A 24,112-nucleotide genomic window follows, 5' to 3' on the forward strand; every position below is an offset into this window, starting at 1 on the left:
TATGTGATATTGGGCATATATTAGAAAGTATGCTAAAAGTGGCAGGTGTACTAGAGCAGTGGACTGAGGGACAAAAACTAGGATTCTAGTCGCAGCTCTTTAAGTTTTTTTTTTTTTATCGCTGAGCCTCACCTTCTTCCCATTAGTGAGAGGAATAGGTTAGATTATTCCTGGGGTTTATCCCAGCTCCAGTTCAGTAATTTTATGAATGAACTCTTCAGGTAGTAGAGTCAAAGTATTATACATTTGAACGTAAATTGAATAGATAAGTAAAAAATCATTTTGCCAAATGTTTTTGGTCTTACAATAAGTTGATTAAAATGTTATCATTATTTCCATGTTAACCCCATTCAGTGAGATGAAAACTTTCAGAACATTTGCAAAATGACTGCGGTTTTCTACCATAAGTGTCGGAGTACCGTATGTGCTAAGGGGCATGGGGGTGGGGAGCACATGATGGGCTGCTATGTCACTTGTAAATTGAGAACTGCTTATATTGGCTTTTACTGTTAAAGTTCTGCTGGCTTTTAATATATACCTTCTAAAATATATTCATGTCTGAGAGAGAGAACTTTTAAAAACATTTTGTGTTTAATTTTTTACTATTATCTCTTGAAGGAATCTATAAGAAGGTAGAGCAGTCCACAGTACTAGCTATCCAATAGAAACCAATAATTAAGTCCAGGGATACAGGTTTTTGTGGCCAAATACACATAACATGAATGGCATTATTTGGCTGTTAGTTTAATAGTCCAAATATTAAGCATAGAATTGATAGGTCCCAGCACAGGCGTCATATTTGCTGCTAACTACTCTATTACCAGTACAGAGTAGTGGTGAAAATCAGTAGCCAGCCAATAGGATTCCTTTTCTGTCTTTGAGTCAGTGGGACTTGCCTCTTGCTCCCATCCCAATAAAATGAGTAAGTATTGCTTGTAGACCCATTTCCCTTGACAACTTCCATTCTCAGCATACTATTTTCTCAGATCCTTGTCTTATCTTTAAGTTGCTGACCATGGTTTTAGTCTATGCCAAAGCATTTCATCATGTGGCCCTAAGAATATGATAGGAGAAGGTCATGCCTGACATGGAACATCTGGAAAGCCCCAAGAAGCAAGACTATTTCTGCAGGCTATCTTTGATAGGAGACCAACTCTGGAGGAGCTGTTAGGATCATCAGTTACTGGTTTTGGTTTACATTTAAGTGGGTGCCTAAATAACAGTACTTTGTAATATCTCAGGTCCCTGTGCTTTCTCTTATCCAAGGCTCTGGAAGGCCATCTGCTGGGCTAGACAATGGCTTGGGAGGTAGAAGCTGGAATGAGGAGGAAATCTCACAACTTGTTGCTACACACTAGAGCTTCCATCTGCTGTGGGTTTGGATTGGACCACTGCTTTCTAGTTCTGCAAATCAGGGAAGAAAATGTATAATCGGTACCCTACTAATCCCTAGGGCCCTCCATTTATCTCTGCCCTTTTCTAGTTGCAAAAGCATAAGATTCATAAGTGTGGGAATGTACTTTGTTCATACTTATATTCCTAATATCTGTCCCTTCTACTACTCCATGTCAGAACAATAAAGAAGGAACATCTAAAAGAGTGAGGGGGCTAATCCTAGGATTCATTCTAGTTTCGCTTGGGAGCTATAGTTTGAAAGTTACCATTCAGGCTAAAAATGTTTTAATTAAAAGTTGTGTAAAATTATGATTGGTATGATTATAATACAGCATTTATATAAAGTATAAATTATAGTATAATGAATCCCTATGTACCCATCCATCCCTTCTGAGAAAGATTTTTCTATTTCCTGTTGTCACATACTAATTAAATGGGCCTCTTCTGCCTTCCATCCAGTTAGATGAACGGCTCATAGAATGTATCATTCTTGAATCTTCTGTGTTGAGTGTACAACCTGCAGCCTTTGGTTATCACTTATGGTATTGGGTAGTATTCTGAGCCTTGTAAGTCATAATCTAATATTACTGTTTTCAGTAAATACCTTTGTTAGCCTTAAAACTCTTGATCATGTTTTGTCTTTCACTGAGAAGTCAAGCTCCAGCCCTTGAGAATTGTCTTAGGAAGATCGTTTCTGAATGGTCTTAGTCTCTAACAAAAATGTATTATTCTTGGTTAAACATTTTATTCAGTGGGAATCACTTCTGAGTGTCATGTAAGCCTTGGGAACTGATAAGTTGAAAGCTTTTACTTTGACTTAAATAGGATTATGTACAAACTTTGAAACTATGAAGGAAGAATTTTAAACTTATACTTTTGAAAGCATTCAGTAAGCTATTTTTTTAGCATCTGTGTTTTACTACAAAATTATCCTGCTGCCTCTTTACCAGTTAGGTCACAAGGTTGTTTTAAAAGGTCCTAAAACATGCACCCACTGTAATGTACTGGGTGATAACTTCTAGTGGAAAGCTATTCACTGCACTTATGCAAATTAGGTGGCCCTTTCACTTGCTTTTATTCCATTCCATAGAAGTACCTTTGTGCCTCTGGAGCTGAGCACAGGCCTTTGAGTTCAGTCTTTGTGAAAGCAGAGAAATTCTCTATTTGAATATTTGACGTGTATGAGATTTTTCAATCTTGGGACATAAATAAGAATATGTTACTCCCATTCATTACTTTAAAGGAAGGGACTCTCATTATAAATATGATAGGGCTTGTTCACCTTATTTTTAAGTATCTGTTGGGATAATTTTCACTTTTCTGGCTGCCTAAAGTGACCACACAAAATATAGTTTAGTTCTGCCTTTTAAACCTAAGTTGTAGATTATAGATACATTTTCAATGTGCAAGACAACAGTAGGCATTCTTGTTAAATTAGTTCGAGAAATTCATTTTATTTTGTACAAGGTACGATTCCTCTGCACAGTGAACAAATATATTACAAATCTGGGTTATTTAAAAAAGTATTGCCACTTCATAGTTTCACTTATGCTATTGTACAATAATAGTGTTTTCTTTATTTGTTTGAATTGTATGCACATCACTTTGAGTGAAAACTAGTTTCTGTAAAATAATCACACAGATCTTTCCAAGTTGCCAATAAAATGTACAGTGCTTATATATAGGTTGACCACGAACCCGTGTGTGATAGTGCTAGACGGAAGTTCCTAACAGTTGCTCTGTAAGATTCAACTGTCTCTTACCAGTAACTCCTAGGTACGTGAAGGCAGCTGTTGTCACCACAGATTAATCACACCCTCTGCCTTTCCCTTCTCTGTGCTGCCTAATATTAATTGCATTACGTTTCTTTAAAAAATCATAGAATGCCAGAGCTGAGGGGTTGTGAGAGCTCCCTTACTCTCTACTTCTCTCCTTTTTAATACACAAGGAAGAAAGGAGTCCAGAGAGGGCAAGTAACTCGCCTGACCCAGCGCTTTAGCAATTCCACCATGCTACCTCTTGCCGAATTTTGCCCATGAGATAGTTGGCAAAAAAGAGGTGAAACCTGAATGCTGCTGCTGGTTTGCAGTTTGCCAGGCAGCAGTCACTGTACATGCAGGGTAGGGGAAGAAGATAAAACCTGGGATTCAGATGAAGTTTCTCCTGGCTGATCTGACTTCGCCATGCTTCTTGATCCTTGCTTTACAAAGATAATTGAGCACTTTGCTGCCCTGACATACTGAGGTAAGTCTCTTATCTCTATTTCTTCCTATGTATGTATGAGACATATTTACTTGGGTCTACAAAGGAATTTTCTAGTATTTCTATTTTGTAAGGCTTCAGTGGAAAGGAAATTTGCTATTGCTGATCACTTGCTCCCATGCACACATGCAGCATTCATGTAAGTATTCTATATTTTCCCCTAACGATAAAATTTGCTTAAGCCTTGTGTGAAGTGAGGGAGGGGGATTTACTCATTTATTTCTTTTCTTGCTTTTGCTGGTTATTGCCCAAGCTAATGGGTTCCATGGCAGACTTGCAGGTTGTATCAAGGGCCTCAGAACTCCCACACTTCCTGTAGCAGCTATATGCCAGCTCTATACCCGTTGAGTCCCTCTTCTGTATACCTCTTTGGAAGGAATTTTTACTGGCTGGACTCTTATCAGAATGGAGTAGTATAGGGGTGGCCTTTAGTTTCCTCGGTTTGCCCTTATGGTCTTGAATTCTTGTGAGGAGGTCCTCTTTTTTAGGGCTTGGGAATTGGCTCCATTTTGACTCCTGAGCCCCCGTCTACCTGTGTTTACTACTAGTGGGAGGTATGGACACATCCAAATACTGGGATCTGGAGCATGAGCTCGTTTTAATACGTTTTTGGCCCTCTGAGTAGGTGGTGGTTTTCAGTAGAAACACTTCATACCCTGATATGCTGTTTACTGTGAAGTTTTACATGTTACAGCACCTGATTACAGTCGTTATTTGATCATTTCATTTCCATCAAGAAGCATAATGTACTTTAAGCAGACTGTTAAACTTGCTCTATCCACTTTTGTCCAATTTCCTCTACACTTTTAGGTCCTATACTATATCAAGCTCAAGATTTACAAAGAAATGCTTGAAAGCAAGTACTCGTCTGACTCGAGGAATGCCAACCAAATAAATATGGGAGGCCAAACAGCCGTTTTTAGGGATGCTTAATTCACACCAGTCTGTGACTGATTGCTTAAAGCATCATCTCAGAGTTCTAGTTCACCTGGAATGACTCAGGTATTGGATGGACTAAGGAGACATGACAAGGCCAGGACTGGGCAATGTTGTTGAACCTTGAATCAGCAAGATTTGGTAAAGCTGGCCTAGAAATCATTGTTGTAGACTGAAAGAGGCTGCTGCTGCGCTTTGGAAAATTTTCCCCGTCCTACTACCACGAAGGGCAGAAGATGGAAAGTTCATCTGTATTTATTAAAGTCTTTTAAAAAATTGAAGTTGTCAGTATTAGACTGTACGCTGTAATCTTGGCCATTGTGATGGGTGGATCAGACATACATGTGTAGGTACTTTAGTGGTGCTATTAGCAGTTTGTGTTTGTGTATTATTTAGGTAATAAAACAGAGGTTGAAGGTAACAGCAACCAAAAGTACATATACATTTCAGGTGCTTTAAAGTAATCCATTCCCCTCCCCAGTTTCCCCTTCCCCCTAGGAAGTTTGTGAAACCTATGCTACGTGTTTTCTTAAGCATCATTTTCAGATGATTAAGTATGTCAATATATATATTTAGCTGATGTTCAGTAGCTGTATCTTAAATGTTTTAAAAGATCCTATATAGTCCTGGGCATTTTGGGTTGGGTGTGGGTGGGTGGATAGGATTTGCCTTTGTGAACAGACCTTTTGAACAATGACCCCAGTCCCACTTGGAAGCTCTTCTTTAGTTCCAGGTGAAAGTAATAACTAACACGCAGCTGAAGTCAGTCTGTGTCATTATTTCAAGTCAAGGGATTGTCTTCTTTCAGAGAGTCAGAATATTCAGCAGAGCACATTGCAAGAGAGAGGCTTCTCTCTTAAGACTGCTTGTCCTGGGAGGGCCCATTGGCAGGGCTTTGTCTTACTGGGAGGAGGTCATAATGACCAGGAATATGGCTGTTCCTAGGTAGGTCGTATGGATTCTGGATATAGCTGGAGTTATGACCGAGGCCTTCTTGGACCACACTGATTGTGGGCTCTAAGGAATATAGTGAAAAATGAGTTCAGAGAACAGATTAGCTTTGGTTGCCTTGTTGGGGGGAATAGAGTTCTATTTAACTTGATAGGGAGAGAAGCCAGGGATTTATAAATCTGTGATAAATATATGAGGGTTATGACTGAGGCTTGCTCATGAAATGGAAAACCTAAATGAGTATACTATTAGAATCCCAGGCTCTGGGTCAAAACCAAGAGGTTTAGAATATCCTAGAGGTAGGAGTGTCCTCCACGAGCCCAGAGACATAGGTGAAACGAAGAAGGTAGGAGACAGTGATTTAGAAACTTGGCAAATGTCTGTTCTGATTGTTTTCTTTTTTAAACTGGGATTTGTATCAGCAATCAGTTGAAGTGTGTGTGTGTGTGTGTGTGTGTGTGCGCGCGCGCGCGCGCGCACGCGTGTGTATATACCCACTGACTCCCCACCCCCAGCATTTCTGATTCATACTAGTCCTGGTGTTTTTTTAAAGCACAGTTAATACGAGAATTTGATTTCCTGCGTGAGAGAGGAGGGTAGTCCTGGGAAAGACCGTTCGCCTTGGATTCCTTAAAAAGCAACAAAAGAAGGGTGTGTTTTCAAGACCGGGTGAGTGGAGAGGGCTTGTTTGACTTCAGATACTGCACTATTGCCCTGATTTCACTAAGGTACTTATTTGAGACACCTACCAACTTCATATATATTTTTATTAGATGTCGACAAGGATGCTATATCTGTGTACGGAGACCCTCTGTGCACAGGCGACTTCATTTCTACGTAGCTGCTTTCTGGAAGCTTGCAGGTGAGGATGGGCGGGTCCTTAATTGTGGCGTAAGGGTTTTCACTGCTATTCAAGGAACAAGTGCTAGAACTGCACACGGATTCTTTCATGTAATCTGTAAGGCAAGAAAGATTTCTTAGGACATGAGAGGACATAAGACTTAATTTCAATACCAGAAACAGATTGCAGTTTATGTGCCTTCAGGATCCTAGAGCTGTCAAAGCCTATGATAACCCCAGATTTCCTGCTTAAATATGTTGGAGTGGTTTCCTAGGTAGGGAGAGTTCTTTTCTTAAAGAAACCTACATTTTTGGAGGGACAGGAACATTTTTGCTTTTGGCTGTCAGTTCTAGCACCAGAACAGGATTATTTTATGGTATCTGTAATGCGCTTTCACATCTATTATTTACTTTTTTACAAAATCCTTCAGAGATGGTTGATAGTTTGCATTTTATAGGATGAAGGCCCAGAGAGATGAAGTGACTTGGCTGATGTCACATAAGCTCATAAATAGCAGTGCCAAAACTTGAATGCATGCCTTGGGACTTCTTGCCCTGTTTGTTCTGTGATATCATTCTTCCTCTGAATTCTTTTTGATGACTAAGAAGCTTAGATTCAAAAAGAAGTAGGTGTGTGTTTTGGCACAGGTGTGGGCAACTTTTAGGCAGCAAACTTTGGCTGGCGGCATCCCTGCTCTTGAGAAGGTTGTGATCAGAGGTGGGGCTGACTGAAGTGTAATAGAGATGTGAAAAGCACCTGGGTCTCAGGCTAGCCTTTGGAAAGTTCCCGTTTTCTAGTAAGCCTTACAGCGTATCCCTGGGGTCACTTACCTTAGTTCTTGTGAATGCTAACTGAAACCTATTTTGACAGTATCTTTTTCTGATACCAGGAGAACTGCTTCCTGTCCTGCTGCCTGTCTAGTGCATCATCCCCAAGACTTCAGGGTATGTTAGGGTACAAAAGGATGCAAACTGATTTCCAAATAGGAGGCAAAGTAACTGTGGCTCACTGGAGGAAGCAAGTGTTTTCTTTGGGACCGGGAGTCACAAAAGGGAAGGGGAGCCCCTCCTTCAGCCTGAGACTATCAGTGCAGCTTCTAGATCATCCCAAGTGAGGCAAGATGTTCTGATGGCCTTTAACAAGCAGTTGATTGTCTCATCTGGCAATTCAGGCCCTCATTCTGTGAGGATCTGCCAGCCAGGGGGTCTAGAAATAAGCATGGAGTTGCAGGACTTGTCAGTCATGAGTGGTCTTCAGAGGTCTAAATTTCTATAAGTGGTAGCAGATGGTGAAATTTCTATATTTCTCAGCTTTAAATTTCTGTAAGTGGTAGCAGATGGTGAAATTCTTGGACAGTCTTCCACTAGAACCATCACATGCTTTCTGCCTCCAGCTTGTGAGATTAATGAAAATGTAAAAAAAAAAAAAAAAAAAAAAAAAAAATCATTGTAACTCATGGGGTGACTAGATGTTCCCTTAGGTCCAAGGAGAGCAGAACACTCCATGTGGATGCAAGTTGAGATGTTTGCTACCACTAGCAGTCTTTTCTCCTGTAACAGGTGACTGGGTGGGAGGGGATCTCCTTTTCTGCTAGTACAGGGTTACTGATGTTTGTTTCAGAGGGTAACATTTCCTTAATCTTGTACAAAAGTACATTCACCCATTAATTCATTCAAGTGTTCACAACACCTGTGATCTAGCTTAGAACAATAATACTTCTCTCTTCCCCTTATTTATTGCTAATGAGGAAACTGCAGCTTGGAGTGAGGAAGTGACCTCCCCAGGGTCACACTGCTCATCGGTAGTAGAGCATGCTCCAGAACCAGGCTCAGAACATTTTCCATCTCACCCTGGCCCACAGGTAGAGAGAGGATGTTGGCCTTGGTCCCATTGCAGATTGTGGCCTCTTTGTAGCATATAGAACCCAAGAGAGGAGTAAGAGAAAACATTCTTGCTAGACAATGAGCAGGCCCAGCTGTTGGTGAGGCGCTCATGAAGAAAGGGGGATGCAGGTCCTGTGAGTCCTGGGCCACAGCCTGCCCAGAGCCACATAAAGCTGCTTCTACTGAGTTCTTTGTTTTTGTTTTTTTTTTTTTTTCTTTCCTTTCTTCCCTCTTTCCTTCCCTCCTTCCTTTTTACTACTTTGTTTCTTAGTACAAGGGCTGGAAGTATGTCCAAGAACCCCAGCATAGTCCATCGGTCCCGCTCTGTGGTCTCTGAACTTGGTAGCCAAGGAGTAAGGAAGTACTCAGGACTCAGAGCTGCTTGTTGGAAGCTGAGACTAGAATTGCTTAAAGAAAGGCTGTCTCCTGAGTGATAAGTCCTAACACCCCACCCCTACCTCCTCACCCAGACACATCCTTTTACTTTGATTGGTGGGTGCCTTAGTTGCATGTTTTCTAAAACTTAAGGAATAGCAATAGAAAAGGTAGCCCTTATAGCTAGTATCTTCACTCCATTTAGGTCATTTGAAACTTGTTACATCTGTGAAGAGGGCTGGACACGAAGGACTAGGATTACTACTTCAGAAATGAGGATAGCGAAGCTCATAAAGTTTGCTTGATGCTCGTAAGTGGTCAAGTTACGACTCAACCCATCTTCTCTGGTATCTAGTCATGGTGTTTTCCTCCTTCGATCTGGTTACTTGTGCTCCTGTTCTGTATCTTTCAATGCAAACTGTAGCTGCAACAGCTTTGTTCTACCCTCAACGAGGAATACCTTCTATCGATGGGGGGCCAAGCCCTGCTGGGAGAGAAAGTCCAAGCTCTAAGCTTTTGGTAGATATCCCATGACCAATTTATTTGTGGCAGTGGGGGAGTCTTGAAGCTGTAGCGCAAAGCTGAAAAGAGCCACAGTCAGCCAGTAGTGCCCCTCTTCTCATTTCCACCAGAAGAATCAAGGCTGCCTTCAAATTTGGAGGTATACAGTAGTCTCCTGCCCTCCCCAATCCACAGGGATACTTGTCCACGACCCCCAGTGGATGCATGAAACCACAGATGGTACTGAACCCTTTATATACTGTTGTTTTTTCCTTTGCATACATACCGATGATAAAGTTTAACTTCTAAGTCAGGTACAATAAGAGATTAACAACAATAGAACGATTATAACAATATAATGTAATAGATGTTATGTGAATGGGGTTTCTGTCAAAATACTGTACTGCACTCACCTTTCTTCTTGCGATGGTGAGGTGAGGTGAATGACCTAGGCATTGTGACAGGCCACTATTGATTGGCCTTGATCATGTGCTTCTGGATCACTGTTGACTACGGGTAACTGAAACCACGGAAAGCAAAACTGCAGGTAAGGGGGACTCCTGTAAATAGTTTGCTGTGCAGCAGGGGATGAAAGACAAGTTGGGGTTGGGGGAGGGGATTCGTTTTAAGGAGAAGCTGTATCTCATAAAGGGGCCAGAGTGAAAGAAAGGATGGAGAAGCATGTATGTGTTGAGGTGGGTGAGAGAGGGTGTTGGATAATAAAATCATCTGGATTCTATTTTGGGGAACTGGAGGGAGGAAAGGGCCAGGCTAGCTGAAAAACTTACACTTTAGAAAGCTATTCTTTGCTCCAGCTGAGTCATCTACCTGCCTGCCCTCAGGGAGGGTGGGGTAAGGGGAAGAGTAACCTCTCTCAGGCACTTCCCCATCCTTTTACAGCCCCACCCTACACCAGCCAGTCCCTGCACTTGAGGGCATTTTGCAAGGAAAGGGGAAGCGTCAACCAAAGCCACCTAAGCTTTGGAGAGTCACTCCTCAGCGGTCCGTAACTAGCATCTGGACCAAAGACTTAGCTTTATAATGCCTTAGCATTTTTTCTCTTCTAGTTCTTATCTCCCCCAAACCACACATAGCCTTATACCCTCAGATGCAGAAGGGGCCTTGGAAATGAGCCTATACCTCTTCATTTTATAAAGGAAGCAGCAAATCCAGAGAGGGGAAATGACTTTCCGAGGCCATCCTGTAAGTAGGATCTGATCTGAACTGTGGGTGGGAGCCTAGAAGGCTTTTAGGTTCACACTAACATCTAGGTAAAGCCAGGATCTCTTAGAAAACCCAGACACTGAACATCTGTTTCTTCTCAGCTTATTATTATTATTATTATTAGTCACACTGCTTTTTTTCTTCCTGGGCCCTAAGTTGGCATTCTTTTCTTCATTGAGAGACCAGGATATGGGGAGAGGAAAAGGGAGATTTCAGGATCAGAAGGAGAATCACACTGACTGAAAAAAGTTTTCAGGAGGTCACTGGACTCCTAACTAATCTTGCAGCCCAAGGTAACTGCAAGGAGAGACGTGGAGGTTGGATTAGTAAGGAGCATACAGGTAGTTTCCCTGAGGCTGCAACAGTGGGATTCAGGATTTCAGGATCATAAAAGTGATGGAGCGTACCGGGGAGGATTTCTTCTGTAGCACTTTCAAATGCCTGACGGATAAGGAATTGAACACAAGGCAGTTTGTTACAATATCATTGTGTTGAGGGGGAGAATGGGGAGAGATGGACAGGTGTTTAGGGGTAAAATGGGGTTAGTGCAGCAATGTGTGTGGTGGTGTGCAACTCCAGGATGACAGTGAGTGGAGGTCTTCAGTAAGTAACAAGGATTAAGGTCCTAGAGGGGGCCTTAGAGATGGGGCTAGTTACAACCTCATCCTTGGAACAGAGGTAGAAACCAACACTCAGGAAATAAGTGTGACTTAGTGCCACGCAGTAAGAACTAGGAACAGAATCCAAAACTTAGAGGCCAGGCTCTTTCCCACTGAGTTCAGAGAACACTCAGACTCTTACTTAGGGTTCTCATTTGGTTTGGCCCAACAGTTTTAGAAAGTAATCATTCCTGGTACAGACTAGTTTATTAAATGTTTATTGGGAGTTCAGCCAGTTAGTGGGGTTTATTCCATAACTTTGGCAAATAGTTCTGTAAAGTTCCAAACTGTGACATTTCATTTTCCTCTTTTTGAAATCTCTTGTTCTGATGTGTTGGTTCCTAACATCTGGTGGCATATTTACCTAGACAGCCTTCTTTTCTCGAATTTAAAGGATGTTTATAGCCAGAGTGGTAAAACAAAATCTGGCCTTCCTTGCACTTACAGGCTCAGATACGTGATCCCACAAATGAGGAATGAATGACGCTGAGGCGGAGACCCTGCCCTCCTTAGCTTTGTTTGACATTTATGGTTGCGAGTCTGAAAGCAGTTACCCTAATCATAAAACAAAGTGCATAGGAAAGTTGGGTGCTCATTTTATTGAGGTGTTTGGGCCTGTCTGAGCTTATTCATGCCTGAGTCATGCATATTTTGAGAACTGGGAAGTGTCTGAAGAGATCTTTGTTGTCCAGATCTTTGAGAAAGAAACTGAAGTCCCAGGTCACAGTGATAAAACAGTAGAGCTTTCTTTTCTGTTTTTAGCCTCCAGACTGTAATGGTACTTGCCTCCATTTGGATGGTTTAAGTTAATATGCAGAAAATGGCCAGAATTGATGCTCCTAGGGGAGTAGTGTCCTTTGGCTGGTCAGGAGCCTAGGGGTTGACCTCTGTCCTCAGATTGTTCTCTTGTGGTGTGCACATCCTAACATGTGTTCATGGAGACTTGCCCTCCCTGGTTTAGTATCACCTACCCCTAGCTCACCTAATAACCACGGGCTATAGATTATAGATGACTAGCTCTTCTTATTTAGGAAATAGTTGTGTCTCAGGTATAACTAAGGCTCACTCTGAAAGACCAGAACCAGTAATTGAGGAATCTGGGTCAATCTAGATCAGTGGTTCTTAAGTGTTAGTTGGGTGATGTGCTGCATAAGAATATCCTGAAGTACTCATTACAAATGCGGATTCCAGGGCTCCACTCTAGATCTGCTTCAGAGTCTTGGGAAGATGGGGTGTGGACAACTGTCTGTTTAACAAGCTTTCCAGGTGATTCTGGTGCACAGCTAGATCTAGGATATATCCATTGGAATCTTTGCTGTCAGCCATCTCTCTCAGTGTGGTTGAGACTCCTAAATAGACCTCAAGAGACAAAAGGACAGCCCTATTACATTAGTACAACCCTCTACAATATGCAAAAAACACTTCCCATAATGTGTTTTTTTTTTTTGTTTGTTTGTTTTTTATTGGCTACTCATGATAACCTTATTAGACAATAGGACAGGTATAAGTATCCTGACTTTGCAGATGAGGAAACAAGGCCTTGGAGAGCTCCCAGTCTAAGGTCACCATTAATGAGACACAGTTCCTATTTCACACATTCCGTTACTTAAATGCAGGGCCTAAGCCCAGGGCAGGACCTGACCTTTATCTTTGGCTTCACCCACAGATGTCCTAGGAGGATGAGCCACCTCGCATTTCCCATGTGCTAAGGATTAGTCCTTTCCCTGCTTTCAGGGGCACAGATGTCAAGGGTGGAGTACCATACGGTATTAAAACTAGGTATTATATTCATTCCTTGTGCTCCAGAAAGCCAGCAGGTGCAGGGTGGCATTCCTCACCAGCACAACGACAGGAGGCCTCTGGGGCGGGTAGATTGACTTTATTTCAGATTTTATAATCAATTTAACTCATACTAATTGGTTGGATAATGACATTCTACATTTCCGAAGACATTTAGTTGGCATCTATAAAAAACCCACAAGCGCTTGCTAAGCAGGTGCAACTTAAATCGAAATATAAATTCATTATTATTATGATTGCTCCTCCTGAGCAGAGCTACCCAGCAGCCCCAGGTCCTGTGGTCTTTTTACTTTTTTGGGGAATGAGGGGAAGAGATGTGCGCAGTGTCTCTGGTAGAATTCCTGGTCATGTCAGATCTGCACTCTTTATCTTGCTAAGCCCTTTCTAATGGGACGTCAGGATTGGATACTCTACCTTTGAAGCCTTTGTCCATAATGTATGTGTTCTGACGTCTGTCCATTCCACAAGCACCTGCATTAAAATAGTGTAAAGAAAGAAAAATGGGGTGAGTGAGGTTTACTTGGACTGCATACATTTTTGCTTTATTTTTTTCTTGCCTTTTTTTCCTCCCCTGCCCATAAAATTAGCTAAAGTGCTAGAGAATTGTTCTGGGTTTAATCTACTCTAAATCATTTTGACCAGGCAGGAATTCTTACAGGGATCAGAAGCATTAGCGGTGAGCTACAGCGCCCCCTGGCATATGCAGCACTGCTTCTTCTCTTTAACCTTAACTGTGAGGTCCTCAAGAGGCAGTTCTCATGACACCCGCAGTCACTGAAGGTGAAGTTCCAAGCTCCGGACTTACAGGATAAGGGATGAATCAGTACCAGTTCCTAGCTTGGGGAAGGGGTATATGACATTCCAAATCCCAGTTCTGTTGGATTTTGGAATGGGGTTGAAGACTGTTTCTTACCTCTCAGCTCTGGGATCTGATGCTCAACTGAGGGGAGCCGGGGAGGGAGGTGGACTGGTGGCTGAGATTCTTTTTTTTTTTTTTTTTTTTTTTTAATTTTTTTAATGTTTATTTATTTTTGAGACAGAGAGACACAGAGCATGAACGGGGGAGGGTCAGAGAGAGGGAGACACAGAATCTGAAACAGGCTCCGGGCTCTGAGCCGTCAGCACAGAGCCCGACGCGGGGCTCGAACTCACGGAACGTGAGATCATGACCTGAGCCGAAGTCGGACGCTTAACCGACTGAGCCACCCAGGGGCCCCTGAGATTCTTGATTAGTTACCTTTCCAGGATGTACAGTCATTTCTATTCATAGTCTCTCTTAGTTACCCATTTTTGGGGGTGGACCATTTGCACAAAACAGAGGTGCCTTTGACAAGTATTACCACTGTTTCAGTCTGAAAGATTTCTCTCCCTTTTGGCTGTCACACTTTATCCAGCTCCTGCAATGCATGGTCCTTAGCCATAGCCAGATTCAGGACATAAAACTTCAGGGACCAAACTCGGCTTCTTTGTTGCTGGTGATACCAGAGAAGAAGCTGTCTGGCATTTTTAGGTTGAGACTGTAATGACTCTGGTAATTATTTTCAGCTTTTAACTGAGTCATTATTTTTCAGCGCTTAACTGAGGATACAATACCAGGCAAAAAGGCATGCAGCACATAATGACTAAAATACAATTTTGACTCCACTTGACTCTTCCCTGTTTCAGACACTGAAGACCAACCCACTACTATCTGGATACATCCCTATACCATAACTCCTCCACAGAGTTCCTAAGTTGAATTTGTAGGAATCTATTCTTACCTGCCTGCCTCCCACACATTACGGAGTGATAGGGCAGAACCAGTCCAGGTTTCCCCCTAGGTTGCTATTCTTCTAAAGGGCCTGCAGGTACCTGTGTCCTTCAGAAACATGACTCAGAATCTGTATCCCTGGCCTCAGTTCAGCTCTTTATACCTATACTATGCTTCCTTCACCCTCTGGGAGGGAGGGAGGCTAGGCTAGGCTGTCAACTTTTCCCTTTTGTAGAGCAGGAAGCAGAGGCCCACAGAGGGACAGTCACTTACCCAACACAAAAACCAGGACCTAGATCTCCCTAACTATTTTCTCCCATTGGCCACCAGCCTGCCTTAGTGTAAGCCAAAAAATGATAGCGTGTGGTAGCTCTGGCTGCACTGGTTGAAGAGCGAGATCTATAATGCGGGGAGAAATGTGGGCTGAGCCCAGAGGATGCTCCCTTGTGGAAAGAGATGCAGGGTGGTGGGGGTGGGGAGCAGGAGGATTATATTTGGTGGGGTTGCTGAGAAACCGGACACGGCCGAGGGGGCCCACAGCCAAGAGCACAGCCTCCTAGGTATAGACTCTGAGTCTTTGCAGCCCACGACTGCTCAATAGGCAGATGAATTCAGAACCTTTTCTCTTCTTAGTGCTACTGCACCCAGGGACCTGCAGGGGTTGGTGGAGCTTCATTTCCTTGAGCTCTAGAAACCAGCTAGAGCCTGAGGGTTGTCCAGTATGCTAAGGCCCTACCCTTGAGGGGCCACTTTGCAGGGAGGCTACATTCTCTGCTGATTCATTGTGCTTACTCCTATGGCACCTACTTCTGTAACTCCTACCCACATTCTCCCATAGCAGGACTGACTTTGCCAGTCTCCTTTTTTCATCTTGCCCCAGCCACCAGCTTTGAGTCTAATACAGAGCAGAGAGGATGTCGGTTGACACCTCCTTCCCCCACCTCTCCAGATCCCTGCTCGACAACCCTACCCTATGGTCTCGGAGAGCTTGGCCTGAGCCACTGGTGGGTCTGGGGTCTCTCTCTGTAGGACAGTGGGCTTTTAGACCAGAGAGCCAACTCTCTGTCATCCACACCCACAGGGCCCAGAGAACCCCAGAGGTGCTCCATCCTCAAGTTCTCAATGGTGTGGGATTGTAATCTGTGGTCTATAGGGAGTATAATTATGATGTGTCGCCTTCACCTAATACCACAGTTTGTCTATATCCAGTGACCATGATGGGAACAGAAGGGGTGATGGGGGATGGATCCAGGCAGTCTTCCTTTAGATAGGGTTTTGGGTTTGTAGACTAACCATGTTGGGAAGAGGGCCCAACAGGGAAAGATCTGGGACCATGGCGGGTAAGTCTGGGGCAGGAATGCGGGGTAGGGCAGGGGGTCTAACCTGGTGAGTGTGGCTCAGCGGGGCGGCTGAGGTGTCTAAGTTCAATGTAGAAGTCCTCGGGCGGGTACCTGGCCTCCAGGGCACTGATCTGGAAATGGGAGTCTAGTGAGAGGAATGACAGGGAGGAGCCATTATTCCCAGGGCCCTGGTATGGCAGGGTGGGGAGTATGGAGGGGGTGAGGGTCAGGGTGGGGCAGGTTAGAAGGAATTAGGGCCCCTATGGGTAGTAGCCAAAGGGGCTAGGGCCAGGGGGATCTGCTAGAGTTGAGGCCATCGACCTTTCCTCCCTCACACCCCCCCCCCCCCCCCCCCCCCCCCCCACAGGAATTGGTGCCTACCAGGACATCAGGGCAGAGGAAGCAGCCCTTGAAAAGAAGTGCTTTGGTAGGGCCTGGCTCAGGGAAGAGTCCCTTTCTCAGATGGTGAGTGCATCTTTTGCCTGCATCTGGAAGTCCCGCATCCAGGCTCTCTAGCTGTCTCCTTCGTGGTCCCTGGGTCATAGCCACCCTCTCCCCTGATATAAAGGGCATCCTGGGCTTCCTTTGCTTATAAGAGCTGAAACCAAGGCTTGGGTTTCCTCCCTGTACCACTTCTCCATGGGGAACCCATGCTCAGGATTCATTTAACCTTCTCCCTTGGAGCTAGGACAGGGCCCCTTTCCATGTGGAAAAAGGAGAACAGGTGGGACATGATGGCAGGAGACCAGACTCAAAGCACTACTGACCTAACACGTTCACAAAGCTGTATGGGGTCCAGCCTGCTGTTTCTCTGTCAAGGGACTTGTTACTGAGCTGTTTGGAGAGTAGGAGAGCAAGTTAATCCCTTGGCTCCCAAGGTGCCCCTGCCCAGCCTTCACTTTGCCCAGCCTTGTGCACCCACCCCTGTGACGATCCTGACCCACCTATGTCTTAGATCGTTGAGGGAAAGGAAGAAATACATGTAGCATGGCATGGCCAAGACCAGTGGGAGCAGAACCTGCCCCCTTCTAAGCTGTCTGGCTGAAATTGTAGGGTTTGTGGCCCTTAGGACAAAGTAGGGCAGGGCGAACACAGACCCAAGAATGGGGCGGAGCCTAGCTGGCTCTGACAGGGGAAGCAGGTCAGGTAGGTGGGGCTGAGCTGTAGAACAGGCTTTCCATCCAGTGTCTTAGCTGCAACACGAGGCCATTTTCAGTACAAAGAGAGGTGCTGAGATTGCAACATCACTGTCACCTCTGCTACCTGGCCATGTGTGAGTCTTCCTTTTGTATGAGCAAGGGAAAGCCTCAGCTTTGGCATCATTTTTGCCTCTAATCTGCTGTAGCCTTGATGTGGCTCTAGTTTATCAAGGACCTTGTACTAAGAAAATCCAGATTCCTTGCCCTCAGCTTCCAGCTCCTCAGTTAAGCCTAAAGCTGAAGCTGGGAATGAGAGTCTGAGCTGAGGAGGGGAAGAAAGGGCCAAAGCTGTGGGGTTGATAGCTACAGACTTTGCTTATGGGCCTCAAGGTACCCTGCATATAGCACTCCCATTTCATAGGAAAACTGAGGCTGAGAGCCTGTGGAAGAAAGTAGCCTTGGTGCTGGCTTGACAGTGCTTGCTGTTGGGGTTGAACTGTGTGTTATTGTTAAGGGGTTCAAGCTGTGTTCTACCAGGTCTGAGGACTGGTGGACATTTTCTGTGGGCCAGACTGGGAGAAAGGATTCCCAGAGCTCTAGGGCAGAGGCTTACACTATGAAAGCCGCTTCTGTCTGTGTTCCTCACACAGGAAAGATGGTGCAGGAAGCCAGGAGGCCTGGGATTGCCCTCCTAATGGTCCTACTGTATGTATACATGTGTAGTTGTGTGTGCACACGCATGCACATGCTTAGGTGGGTGTCAGGAGGAGTGCAGCATGAGCCTTTTCATTTCTGAACCTCCCACTCTGCCCAGTATGGGTCCTGGCACACCAGGGGGACTCCCTACACATGGGTGCTGAGACATCCTTACCCAAGGCCCTGTGATTGTAAGAGGAGGTCTTGCCATTAGCCAGGGTTATGCTGGGAGCTGTGATGGGAGGGCCCCGTCGAGGGTGGTGCACACCTGCCCTTGAACGCCTGTGGGTCTGTCAGTGGGAACACTGGCTATGGCTGATGTTTGGGTTTCCTGTCCCTTGTGTTGGTTCTGATTGCAAAACAAATGGTTGTGGGTATGTAGTTGTAACGTGTATGCCAGATATTAGGACGTGAGGGGTACCTGATAATAGTGATTACTCTCTAAGGTGCTGGTTGCATGCATAGTGTCGGAAATGGACTGTAGTGATCGGTGGTAGGTGGGGTAGCATGTAGTGTTTTGATTACATGTCTTACATGGCAAAAGTGACAAGGAGGCTACATGTGATCACATGGGTTGGTACCAGTTCGTTACACACGGGTGTGCGGGTACATATCCGATTGCTGCTGTAGGTTGGTTTCATGTGATGTCTGCTGGTTACGTGGCACTTGGTTCTGTGTAACCTGCTGGCTTCCTGTCCTACGCTTCACAGAGTGTTTACATGTCCCATGGATCACGGGGCTGTGTTTAATGTACTGGCAGTTGGTTCCACATGGACTCTCCAGGTGGGGTGCAGTTCCTTCCTTGGACAGAGGTGAGGGCTCATTGGGAGGATAGTGGGTGGGGTCTGGGGAGTCAGGGGCCCGGTACCTTGGTGGGGCTGTTCCTGTCCAGAGTGCTGGCCTGGCTGGTGGCAGGCCCCCCGCACGCCAGTGCGTGGTAGCTGGAATTGGAAAAGCACTGGGCATGGCTGCTACTTTGAGACAAATCTGGGAAGAGAACAAGGTGCCATACCATCATACTCCTGCCCTTGGTGTCAGAACACCCCAATACTAACACTTGGGCTGGGCAGCTTTGAGAGTGCTCTGCAAAGAGAGACTGCTAAGTCCCCCATCCCCCAAGCTTTCTGGCATCCACTCCCCCCACAGAAATCTGTATGGCCTGATTTGCCTCTTCCTTCATGGTGTCCCTCCCTGTAGGATGCAGGTCAGGCTCGCCAGTGTGGAGGGTGGCACCAGCAGCTAGAGCATGGATGAGGGGTGCTGGCTCGCACAGCTTCATATGTCCCTCAGTTGCTACATAGCGCTGTGCTGACCACCCCCCCCCCCACCGCCTCCCTCCAGTGTTACATCCCAGGAGTGAGGCCATAAAGAGAACCCCTCTCTTCTTAGCCCCAGCCCTGCCCGCTTGTGGATTCCAGCACCCCTCCACGGTGTTGGGGAATTCCAGTGGAGTGGTGTGGGAAAACCAGCCAAACTTACTCATTATAGTCATAGAAGAAAATCCCCAAATCATCGCTGTGGGCTTGGGATTTCATCAGGGATTATTTGCTTTGGCTGAAACTCAGGGAGGCGTGCAGGCCAGGAGCTCCCTGAAGGCAGGGTCTGCACCTGGGCCACCCCTGTCTACCCTGCAGCACCTAGCATCGAGTGGGCACGTGGTAGGCAGCCCTTAGCAGGAAAGGGCTGAGGTGATCTTGGTTTTCTCAATCCGAGATGCAAGCGGCTGCAGGTCAGCCATAAGTTGGGAGCCAGCTGGAGGGAGCAGTCATCCTTGTGTTTACCTAGACAGGCCCCGCCTCCTGTGGCCCAGGGCTGTGGGCAATGTCAAAGCATTTTGACCTCAACTCTTTAAGTAAATACGAAGCCAAAAGCCTCATTTTAAGGCAGCAGTCCAGGGTTCAGGAGATGGGAAGGATCTGGCCCAATAGCCCCACCTCCACCCCATTCAGACTCTAGATAGAATGCCCCCTGGGGATACTACCACATTTGTGGACCTACTGGGCCATTGCCCAAACTTTCAGACTCTCCCCCTACCCTGAGCCAGGCACCATCCCCTTCCACTGGATTAATAGGGCGCTCCTAACTCTGGGAACTGGGAGGGAGGGTTGCTCTGAGACGTTCACCAAGGAAGCAAAAATGGAACAGGGCTTGGACGCAGCCCCAGGCCAGTTTCTTGAGGCGGCTCAGGCACTGGGCTGGAGAGGGGTTCCCTTGGAGAGTTTAGGAAAGTTTCTGTTTAGTATGGGTGTTCCTGTGGCCAAAGCCTGGTGAGAAAGATGGGAAGCTCTGGGGAAATGGAAGGAGGTTCCTAATCATAGCTGCTTCAAGCTGGGCACCCAGGAAGTGACATTTCCATAAAACCCCATCTACTTTTCCTAAGTAGGTTCCTGCTCCCCACACTCTTTGTCTCCAGGAGCATCTGACCATCCATCGCCTTCAGGAGATCCTGCAAGCACGACCACCCACCTCCAACAATCAACCTGGGTGTCCCCAAGGATACCATGTGACTCTGGGGTGGGTGTGTGTGTGTGTGTGTGTGTGTGTGTGTGTGTGTGTGTGGAGGGGCAGGAGAGGTGATGCTGGGGGCATAGTCTTTACCTGAGAGTGAGTAGTCCGTGCTGGTCATCCTCATGGCAGGTGTGTAGGAGACACGGGGAGCCAGGTCACGGCCTTTCTCTTTCTGTTGCCGCCGGCGCCAGGCGAACAGGCCCAACAGCACCACAATGAGGAACAACAGGAGGACGATGCCTGTGACCGCACCCACCGAGTGCCGCTCTGCACCCAGCGCCGGGCTGATCTTGGTGTAGGGATTCAGCTCCTCCATCATGAGGGCAGCTGTGAAGGGAGGGAGGACACGAGTCTGGGGGAGGCCTGCTTGCTCTTCAGATCTTGGCCCAGGGCCTAGACTCCTCTAATGTTAGGAGACCTGGGTTCTGGTCTTCGGCCCTATTCTTCAATCCCTGTGTGATCCTGTCCCTCACCGTGCCTGTGTTCTTCAACTGTCTACAGCAGATGGACTTCCAGGGTCACGACCAAGAACAAATGTGATCACGGATGGCAAATAAAATAACAACAAATGTGTACTGAGTACTTTCTTCGAAAAATGAGTTACAGATACTAACTCATTTTATCTTCCCAGCAGCCATATGAGTAAGGACTATTTAATTATTTCCCTTTCACAGATGAAGAAACTGACTCACGGTAAGGTTAGATAACTTGCCCAAGATCATATAACCAGTAACTGGTAAAGTCTGGTTTCTCCGGAGTTCGGAAGAATTGCACTCAGTGCATCTCCCTGCTTACCAGCTTTGTGACTCTGAGTCCTCAGTTTGTTCATTTGTAACATGGGGACAATAATCTCACCCTCCCCAGGGAACTGTGAGCACCATAGGACAGACTGGCAAAAAAGCGTGCCATTGTGCCCGATGACTGCCCACAGCATCCCTCTTGATGATACATGAATGGGCTAACTCTTCATACTGCTGCCAAGCCCATGGTGGGGGCATCCTGCCGCCCAGCAGAGGCTAGACCTTTCCTTGGCTATCGGCAACTGGGTGAACGGAGCTAGTCAACACCCTCGGGGAAATGTGCTGCATTATCATTCTCTGTGATCATCAGAATGCAATAGAAATGTCTTTTGGGCCCCTTTCTGTTAGGTGGATAACTGAGAGCCCATTATCATTCCCCATCTCGAACAAACAACAGTGTAATCCCTTATTTGCACCAATTCACGAGGGGTTTTTATGTATACAAAATCATTTATTGAGTGCTTGCTTATGTGCCAGGCACTGTGCTGAGTTCTCTACTCCTATCATCTCAACCTGATCCTCATAATTCCTATGGGGTGTCCTCTGACTATATAGAGCTGGAGCCAAGGTTGAGCGCCTTTGGACTCCTTGGCCCTCAACAGAACCTCGTGTTGTGTTGGAAGACGGATTAATCTACCCTTCCGACTTTGCATGTGGAAAAATAAGCCCGGTAAAATAAAATGACCTGTCCGGCATACCTAGCCGGTAATGGCAGAACCAGAATTTGGCATATCTTCGATTGTCTGGTGGCCTTTCCAGAGGATTAGCTTGCGCTTACCCTTGTATGGCTCATAGCAAACTGGCCAAGGATGAGCATGGGGAAGCCATGACTGAGAGGTTCCTGCTCCATCTGCCTCCAGTACCCGGTACCTGGAGCCTCTGCCCCCCCCCCCCCCCCCGCAACCCACCCCACTCCTGCTCTCCTTCCAAAAGTGCACAAACCAGAGTCACAAACTGCCCTTCTAAAATCCAGTTGTTCCATTGGACTCTCCTCCGATCCTGTCTCCATGGGGCCCTTCCAGAGCCCCCTGCCTAGGGACTCTGCCACCTGTTACCTTGGTCACACCGTATTCCTTTGAATCCAGAGCTGCAATAACAGGTGCCGGTGACGTGGTCACAGGTGGCGTTGTTCATGCACTCACATAGCTGCTGACACCCGTAGCCAAAGGTTCCTGGGGCACATCCTGTGTAGCACAAAGAAGAAATGGGACAGATAGACACATCCTCGCTCGCTCTTCCCATCCTATATGTGGCCAGCTATGATTAGCCAGTTCCAACTCAGAGTGAAACCTATTTCCCTCTATCTCCCACTGTGGTTGGACCGTGGGAGCACCTTAGCGGTGGACAGAGCACATTAGCCCTGAGTGTTGGGGACACCCACTCCTACTTCCTCCTCACCTGACACATTTATGCAGCATCTTTCACAGGCCAGGCCCTGAGCTGGGTGCCATGGAGGCTTCAAAGAATTAAACGACTGTCTCCCTGTATTCCCTCAGTCCCCCCTCAGGCCTCTGTGATCTGCCCTTAGCATCTTCCATTCCTCCCCCAGCGACTGGAGGAAGAAGCTCTACAGGCACATGGATGTAGGCATGACCTTCAGCCTTTTTTTCTTGGGAGTTGCCCCAAAAATCCAGGGAACACGAGGTGCAGAGCCCTGAATGAGTGGACTTTGAGGGGCGGTGGCAGGGGGGCTTCCCCTGCAAGAGGCTGATGCCTGGCACCAACACTCAGGGTCAGGGGTTGGGACGGCTTACTCTGCTCGCAGTGTCGCCCGGTGAAGCCCGTGCGGCAGGTGCACTTGCCACTGATGTGGTCACAGCTGGCGCCATTCTGACACTGGCACACACGCCCACAGTCCTTCCCGTAAAACGCTGCGGGGCAGCCTGGAGAAACAGGGTGGGGACAACTACGGAGATGCAGCTGGGACCAAAGCTGTCATCTGCTGTCTCTCTCTGAGCACAGGGTGGGGACCCGTGAGACCCTGCACCTCAGCTGTCACTACACTCTGGACTCCAGGCTTCATGAAGGGGAAGGGGTGAGAATGAGGAGTTCTTTAGACAAAGGTGTGTTGGAACCAGAGACCAGGCTAGGGTCTCCTTGCTGTGTAGCCACGGACTGTTCCTCCCTCTCTGGGCCCTACTGTCCAGAGGGTCGGGTCTTGGTGATTGCCCGGGTACCTTACAGCCCTGACTTGCCAGGACTTGGGGCTCATCAACCCCCTGAATCCATCCAGGCTTCCCAATCCTGGGGTGGGGTAGGGGGCAGCTCCGGCCCCGGGGGCCTCCCTCCTCCCTCCTCCCTCCCTCCACAGGCCCGGACGATGCTCAAGGCAGCCAGCAGGCCGCAGCACGGGATCCCCAATAGCTGGGAGGCCAGGAGGCAGGACTTACGTTGAGTGCAGAAGAGTCCAGTCCAGCCAGGGGTGCAGTGGCAGGCCCCATCCTCGGCACTACAGCGTCCCCCGTTGTGGCAGCTACACGTGTGGAAGCAGGCGGGGCCCCAGAACCCTGGTGGGCAAGCTGGGGGATGGGTGGGACGCAGAGGGTGAGACAGAGGCAGACAGAATCAGAGGGAGAGGAAGGGGGACTGCACGTCAGCCAAGATGCCAGGATACACCCGGGTGGAATTTCCTGGCTTTCCTGACACGCTGTTCCCAGAATTCCTCCACTCACCTCCTGACCCACTCACCCAGGATCCTCTGCCCACTTGCCCAGCTCCGAGGGCTCCTGAACTTCCCTTCTCGGGGGACTGGCTGTGATTTGGAGCGTGTGGGGGTGTGTGAACTAAACACTGCAGTTTACAGCGTGAACACTGTTAACATTCCCGTGACGATGGGGACTTTCCCAGGGTGGGGACTCCCCTCTTTCGGCTGATGAGCTCCCCGAGGACGGCACTGTGTCTCCTCCACCAGAATGGAAATTCCCTCAGGCCAGGCCATCCAACTGGGACCTCCCTCAGGGTACTGGCCACATCTCACCCATCGCACCAGGAGCTCCACGGGGCTAGAGGTTAGGCCTTCACCCTGGTGTGGTCCCTGTTACTTCCATATCGG

General features: G+C 46.9%; 1 protein-coding gene and 1 long non-coding RNA gene across 2 annotated transcripts; both read right to left on the reverse strand.

Annotated features, from left to right (window-relative positions):
- Positions 1 to 5,449: 5,449 nt before the first annotated feature.
- Positions 5,450 to 20,486, reverse strand: LOC125910395 (multiple epidermal growth factor-like domains protein 11). The gene is made up of 7 exons (XM_049614141.1): positions 20,351 to 20,486; positions 18,621 to 18,739; positions 16,685 to 16,751; positions 15,961 to 16,062; positions 13,242 to 13,298; positions 6,294 to 6,500; positions 5,450 to 5,610 (listed from the first exon to the last, which is right to left on the reverse strand). Exons 1-7 carry the CDS (start codon positions 20,382 to 20,384, stop codon positions 5,450 to 5,452), a joined length of 747 nt encoding a protein of 248 aa, XP_049470098.1. The 5' UTR covers positions 20,385 to 20,486.
- Positions 20,487 to 20,500: 14 nt separating this feature from the next.
- On the reverse strand, positions 20,501 to 23,041 carry LOC125910080 (uncharacterized). Its single transcript, XR_007453845.1, has 3 exons — positions 22,815 to 23,041; positions 22,116 to 22,244; positions 20,501 to 20,587 (listed from the first exon to the last, which is right to left on the reverse strand). It is a non-coding gene; the product is annotated as an uncharacterized LOC125910080 (long non-coding RNA).
- Positions 23,042 to 24,112: the final 1,071 nt, after the last annotated feature.

This window comes from Panthera uncia (genome assembly GCF_023721935.1).
Source record: "Panthera uncia isolate 11264 chromosome B3 unlocalized genomic scaffold, Puncia_PCG_1.0 HiC_scaffold_1, whole genome shotgun sequence".
Taxonomy (NCBI): Eukaryota; Metazoa; Chordata; class Mammalia; order Carnivora; family Felidae; genus Panthera; species Panthera uncia.

Excerpts from the sequence above, each read along its gene's own strand:
- LOC125910395 (XM_049614141.1), bottom strand. The coding sequence starts at position 20,384 with ATGAGGATGACCAGCACGGACTACTCACTCTCAG. Across the intron at positions 16,752-18,620 it reads ACAGGAACAGCCCCACCAAG|CTCAGTAACAAGTCCCTTGA; the intron begins GTACCGGGCCCC and ends CTCTCCAAACAG. Across the intron at positions 6,501-13,241 it reads TATGGACAAAGGCTTCAAAG|ATTACATGAAAGAATCCGTG; the intron begins GTAGAGTATCCA and ends CTTGCCTTACAG.